Here is a 7163-nt window from a genome sequence, read left to right on the forward strand (position 1 = left end):
CTAAATGCTAACTAGTTTTCTTTCTCATACATGCTAGGCTACATGACGGAGCGGCACTGTCTCCATGGTTACCAATTACTAGACGTAGCTTCTCCATAATGCAATATTTAAGGTTTTTCTAATCACACTTACTTATTAAGTATGAACGCTAATCTTCTTACCTTGTAAAAAGTGTTTGCTACAAATCCACGATTTCACAGTTATTACTGACTGTCCATCGCCGCTGTCTTTCCTCATTAAAACTAATTAATTAACAGTTCAGCAGGTTATATACCGTATCTATGAAGAACACGGAGAAGTGCTAATGTCGAAATATTTAACTTATTGTATTTTCTTGACCTCAAAATGACGCAAAAGTCTCAGCAGACAGAAAACAAAATAACAACAAAGCTTGTGTTCAAATAAGAAGTCTCATTTTAATTTTTGTTTAAAACATGTTTGTTTTTCATTTAGTAAAGTAACTCACGGTGGGTGGAGAAGTGAGATATTTTCTATTGAAAGTACACTTCACTATAATAAAAAGTATGGTGTAATATAACTACTCCTAATTTCCCCCCCCCCCCCAAAAAAAGGTTACGTAAATAAATGCAACTGAGTAAACTGAGTAGTTACTACTTACCTCAGGATATTAGATATTTAATTTTTTTGTACTTGTCTGGTCTGCTTTACCTAAATATCCATTTTAACTTCATTTCCCATGACGCACTTGTGTATTCACGCATGCGCTGTAGAGTTTATTTGGTATACACACAACAGGAAGCTCCACTGTGGGATTGCCCGACCAAGACTTTGTAAAGTTTATATTCTTTTAAATCTTACCCTCTAAAAATTAGAGAACGACTGTCTGAAAATAAGTTTTTGCATCTGCCTGTGAATTTATGAGGGTAACCAGTAAGTATTTATGAATATATCAGCGGGTTTTGTCGTAACCGACATGTTTCCAGCTAGCTGAAGTAACGTTAGCAGATGGGCCCCTTCTCCATTCAGACCAGAGCTTCACTTTATGGCTGTTTAAAGGAAAATATGCTTCAAAATACGCATTGACAACAAATTGTGGTATTATAACAGGAGTATAATTAAACAGGACTGGCTGTGTGGAGTTAGTCTGTTCAAATAGGGCAGAAATTAATTGTAAATTGTGATGTCGATCTACCAAAGCAAACAAGGGGGAGATTAAAGTTGACGCTGCTGATGCTGATTAGTCGTTTTCTACAGTTTAAGCCAGTGTTATATTTACACAGTGGTTTGTATAACTGGTCATTTCTGTATTGTTGTACTGCGCCATGTTTTTACTTTACAGATAACAGCTGCGTTCGTCCTTGAAGCCACATCTCCTTTTAGGGTCATTTCATCTGCTTCCTAATACACTTTACAGCATCTCAGGTTCCTTTTTGTTTTCGTTTCTGCAGTAATAAATCAAGTTACTACCCTGCTTTTCAAGCTGCCTGCAGGCATCAGATACATGAATGGTGGGGTCACATGAATAAATGACTGTATGTTGTTGTTTTTGAATGGCAGAAGCCCCATCTGCTGGGTGGAGACCACAGCTGCAATCAAGAGGTTGTTGTTTATTTGGGATGACTTTGCTTTAAGTTTGGAGTTTGCAAATCACTTGCGTAATATTTCTGTTTCCTCAGGCTGAGGTTAGTCGGTTCTGCTTTTGTTTCCACACCTGAGATTAAGAGACGTGTTAGAAAATGTGTGTCAATCATGTTTTGTTTTAAAATATCTAAGCTGATATGGGATTGAATATTTTACTACTTTTATCCTTATCACAAGAAACTGAGTAAAATTAAGTTGCTATTTAGATTTTTACTTAATAGGTGGCATATTTCTAAATCGTATTTCTCTATTTAGACCGATTAGGTAAGTTAGAATATTATTACAAAGTCATATAGATTAATTGTATCTTTGATTGTTTGTCACACACAGACACAGTTTCTTTCTTTGTCAAATACATATAAAAGATAACCATAAAATATCTGTTTGAGCTGTATTTTATTCTAATTCAGCAATAATTTGTATCATATCGAGTCCTGCAGCTGTTGCTTGATTTAAAAGGTTAGTTAAAGATTAAAAATTAATACAATTTATACTCCTGCCAGTAACAATTATTGAAGTAATTGATTATTCTTACAATTAATCGGATAAAAAATTGGCCCAATCTGCAGCTTTTTCATTTAACAACTCAAGCTTTTTAAATGCAATATTATAAATACATTGAAACACACAAATAAACAAAGAATACATTTTTTAAATAAAAAAAGTGCTACAGCTAACATTTATTTAATTAATTTAAAAATCTATTAATTATTGTGACAATTGACTAATTTGATAAAAATGGGCAAATTCTGCAGATTTTTCATTTAACTACTTTAACATTAGAAGAACATTACATAAAATATATTTATTTTGAATTAAAAATGTGTATATATCTGAAACAGTTTTGACTTAATTACTGCTCTGAATATGTTCTTTCAGTAATTGATCTTCAGTTAATGATTACTCGATTTCTAAATTAATGAACGATTATTTTGATAATAGATTAATAACTACTAATTGGACTAAAAGCCCTAATAATTTGCTTCTGTATTACACTGATCACTTTAGAGTTACTTCTTGTCAATCAGGTCACATTAAAATCTACTGTAGGAAAAGTGTCGACTCCTCTTGTTCCTATTTCCACCCATGTCTCCACCGGTGCAGGTGCGATGGAGGCGTGACGTGTCAGTCAGTGGAGCGATACGACCAGACCAGACATGACCGAGTGCTTCCTGCCGCCCAGCAGCAGCCCTGCTGAGCAGCGCCGGGCCGATCACCCAGGAGGCGTGGCCCGCACCCCGAGCTCTGAGGAGATCAGCCCCACCAAGTTCCCCGGCCTGTACCGCACCGGCGAGCCGTCGCCGCCCCACGATGGACATCACCACGAGCCGCCGGACCCGTATGTCTCAGACGACGACAAGGAACACAGCAAGAAGAAGAACAAGTTCAAGAAGAAGGAGAAAAGGAGTAAGATGTGGCTTCACTTTCTGAAAGTGTTGATTTTATTTGTATAGCACATCTCAGGAACAATCATAAAAATGTCATAAAACACTGAGTTCCTGTAAATCTAGACTAAAAACCCACCTGTTCAGAGTCGCTTTGAATGATGATAAATGAAACACTGACCAACATTTTGATGTGTAACAACAAAATGTAATGTTGACTAGTTTACTCTGTAGAGGAGCGATGTTGGATGTTGTGATGACTTCCTGAAGGAAGGAAGTTTCAGAAAAAGAAGAAGCTTTTAAAAAGACAGAGGTCCAATTTTAAGGTGTTAAATTATGAATATAGAACTTTTAAATCCAATGAAGGTAACATATGCTATTAAATAGCACTATGTGCCTGGAAAACACATATTTGCACCTTTGAAGCAAAATTCACGGCTGAGCACAGCAGCCTAACTCTCCTCACTCATCTTTTTACTCATGTTTGCGACTCTGTGTCGCTGACCACAATATAAGGCCGCACTGCTGTGAACTCGGTAACCCTACACAGGAAAGACTCTTTTAGGTCAAAATAGGTAAAGCGATTAATCTGCATTATGTAGCATTAATGTGTTAAATGTTTTAGATTAAATGCATAATAAATGTGCGTCAGTTTGCAGCCATATTCATGTCTGAGTGCAAACATTGAGTTGGTTTCATGGCCAGCAGCAACTTATTTTGATTTAAAGTGACAGGAGGACCTTGGAGAGCTAATAGGAAGAACTGATCAGAATAAAGTATTATTATCTATGAATGATTTTTGTGCAAAATATGTAACAAACATGTTTTATGTGGCCAGAAGACCCTTTCTTAACGTGTTCACGGAGACATAATAGGTAATCTCTAAAGTAATTAGAGCTGGTTAAAGACTTTTGCACAGAACTGAACATTGCTGATACGGCAGGACAGTGCATTTATGGAAACAGATAAGAGATGTTTCCACTTTCCCATCCTGTTCTCGCCCATAGTGTGGGCTGTTTGTCCACTTTGTGTCATCATTTTTCCACATCTGGAAGCAGCTCCAACCTCACTCTGCAAAAACACAACCTTTAAATACCAAAAGTATTTTTGGTCTAGTTTCTACTGCAAACATCTCAGCACACTTGAAATAAGACAAAACTAACTTACAAGTAGCTTTTCAGTAAGACATAGGAGCTTGTTTTAAGCTAATAATTCCATAATATAGATTAAAAAAAATACTTATTTCTCTAAAAACAAGACATTTTTCCTATAAGTGAAGTAATCTGCCAGTACAACTAGTAGTAGTATCAATATCAGAGGAGTAGAGAACCCAAAAGTTGTACTCAAGTTGGAGTACAACTTGGACGACTACTTGTTGTCCAAGACGAGTAGTCTTGGACAACAAGACTACTTGTAAAAAAGTATTTTGTAAAAAGTCTACTCAAGTACTGAGTAACTGATCAAATTATCAATCATATAATAATTAAATGTTACATAATCAGATGAACCAAAAAGTAAAGTTAAATGGAAATTCTGGTATTTTAAGGATGAAAATGATTATTATTCATATAAATAACAAAATAAAAAATTTTCCAAATCAGTTTCTTCCAATAAAAAACTTGTGAAACTTTAACAAAAACTGCAGGTCTGTGTCTGAGTCTGGTGGATTTTTGGTTAAAACGTGTTTGTTTTTCACTCAATATGTAGAGAATCCAGAAATTTTACTCAGGCAAAAGAAGAGATGCTTTATAATAAAATTACTCAAGTAGAAGTAAAAAGTATGGTGCAGTAAAAATACTCCTAAAAGTACATTTTTCCCAATTAAGTCTAATTGAGTAAATGTAACTAGTTACTAGCTAACTATGATCAATGTTAAGTAATTATTTATCTAAAACAAACTCTCACATCTTGCTGAAAATATATTTCTAAGTTAGTTTTGTCTTATTTCAAGTGTAATAAGATATTTGTAGTAGAAACTAGAGTTGGTGAGATTTTGTGTTTTTGCAGTGCAGTGACCCAGTGAGAGAAAGGAGGGAGTGGATGATTCCCAGTGAAGGTGTGGAAGAGTCGACTGGCTGGAAATCTACCTAAACGACGTGTTTGTAGAGAGGAGAGGTGCTGAGGGAGCTGAGCTAAATCAGCGGCTGACCTCTTTTCCCCGTTCTCTCTCTTCACCCTCTTCCTGTTTCTGTTTCGTGCCGTCGTCGATCTGCTGTAGGAACGTTTGATTTTTTTCCCCCCTCCTCTCAGATTTAACCCCGTTTCTTCCTCGTGTTGCAGCTGAGGGATACGCCGCCTTCCAGGAGGACAGCTCGGCGGACGAAGCCGAGAGCCCGTCCAAGATGAAGCGCTCCAAGGGAATCCACGTGTTCAAGAAGCCCAGCTTCTCCAAGAAGAAGGAGAAGGACTTCAAGGTGAAGGAGAAGGAGAAGGGCCCAAAGGAGGACAAGGCCAAGGAGAAGAAGTCCAAGGACCTGACGGCCGCCGACGTAGTCAAACAGTGGAAGGAGAAGAAGAAGAAGAAGAAGCCAGCCTCCGAGGCTGAGCCGGTCCCGGTGGAGACCCCCACCGTCAGACCCATCTTTGGAGCGCCGCTGGCCGAGGCTGTGAAGAGGACGGCTCTGTACGACGGCATCCAGCTGCCGGCCGTCTTCAGGGAATGCGTGGACTACATCGAGAACTACGGCATGAAGTGTGAGGGCATCTACAGAGTCTCAGGTATCCAGTTTAATCTGTTTATCATGCAGCACCAGTTCACAGTCTATCTAAAAAACACAATTTCATTCAATTATGTTGACCAAAGGTGTTCAAAGTAGGGTCCAGGGGCCATTTCTGGGCCCTGGAATCTTGACTTGACTACAATTTAAGAATAAATGAGGGTAAAACTCAGATTTTTTTTTTTTTTTAGATGTGGTTGATATGGACTTAAAGTTTAGTTACAATAACAGCAGAGCTGATTAGTAACTATTTACATTTACTCACATTTATTTGAGTAATTTTTGGGAATAATTTGCTTTTAGGAGTATTTTTATTACACCGTACTTTATTTTTATCATGAAGTATCACTATTCTTCCTTGAGTAAAATTTCTGGATTCTTTACCCACTGAATGAAGAACAAACAAAAAAAAAGTTTTATATTGAAGTAAACTGATTTGGAAAAATGTTTCTTTCTAATTTTGTTATTTTCTGTATAAGTTATTCATCTTCATTTTGATCTTTAAAATACCAAAATTGCCGCATAACTTTATGTTTTGCTCAGTTTGATGACGTAATTTGTTTGATCCATTTCTCAGTACTTGAGTGACCTTTTTCCAAATACTCATTTACTCTTACTTGAGTAATTACCGCTAATTTTTACTTTTACTACAGTTAAAAATATACAAAAGTAGTGCTGCTTTTACTTGAGTACTTATTTGGGTACTCTACACACCTCTGAGGGTAACTAGCCAGCAAAAAGCTAGCTAGCTAGATATATTCTTGCTAGTTAGCTAGCTTCCTTGCTAGCTAGTTAGCTTCCCTAGTTAGTAAACCTTGCTAGCTAAATAGAGTAGCTAACAGCAGATAGTTTGCTAACCTCCCTGATAGCTATCCTTGCTTACTAGCTTCACCCTTGCTAGCCAACTCGCTAGCTTGCTATATTCAAGTAAGAGTAGCACTACTTCAACATATTTTTAGTGTAGTAAAAGTAAAAATTTGCCCTCCAAGAAATTATTCACGTAAGAGTAAGGTTAGCTAGATTTCCTTATATCCATCATGGTTAAATGTAGATTGTTTTTCTTAAGCATTGGCTCATTTCTCTTTCCAGTCCATATGAGTCTTAAGTCTTAAAATCCTTTCAGAAAGGTCTTAAGAAGTCTTACATTTGAGTTGTTGAAACCTCAAGAACCCTGGTTGTCAGACAAAGCCTTTCTTCATCTCTTCGTGGCAGGTATGAAGTCCAAAGTGGATGAGCTGAAAGCGGCCTATGACCGGGAGGAGTGTCCCTGCCTGGAGGAGTACGACCCGCACACGGTGGCCAGCCTGCTGAAGCAGTACCTCCGGGAGCTGCCGGAGAACCTGCTGGTCCGGGACCTGACCCAGCGCTTTGAGGACGCCTGCGGCCGTCCAGCGGAGGCCGACAAACTGGCGGAGTTCCACAAGCTGCTGGCCGAGGTGCCGGCGGAGAGCCGTCTGCT

At 37.9% G+C, this 7163-nt stretch overlaps 1 protein-coding gene across 1 annotated transcript in view; it reads left to right on the top strand.

Moving 5' to 3' along the window:
- Positions 1–706: 706 nt before the first annotated feature.
- The window catches only part of ralbp1 (ralA binding protein 1), a 16943-nt gene continuing 10486 nt past the window's right edge, over positions 707–7163 (top strand). The window contains exons 1-4 of the mRNA XM_015049087.1: positions 707–791; positions 2707–3009; positions 5268–5705; positions 6917–7163. The exon at positions 6917–7163 is cut by the window's right edge and continues 103 nt beyond it. Coding sequence (XP_014904573.1) covers positions 2760–3009; positions 5268–5705; positions 6917–7163 — 935 coding nt within the window. The 5' untranslated portion in view covers positions 707–791; positions 2707–2759. The remainder of the gene's footprint in view (positions 792–2706; positions 3010–5267; positions 5706–6916) is intronic.

The sequence above is a fragment of the Poecilia latipinna genome, unplaced genomic scaffold (assembly GCF_001443285.1).
Source record: "Poecilia latipinna isolate Pla-1442-1.1 unplaced genomic scaffold, P_latipinna-1.0 Scaffold925, whole genome shotgun sequence".
Lineage (NCBI taxonomy): Eukaryota > Metazoa > Chordata > Actinopteri > Cyprinodontiformes > Poeciliidae > Poecilia > Poecilia latipinna.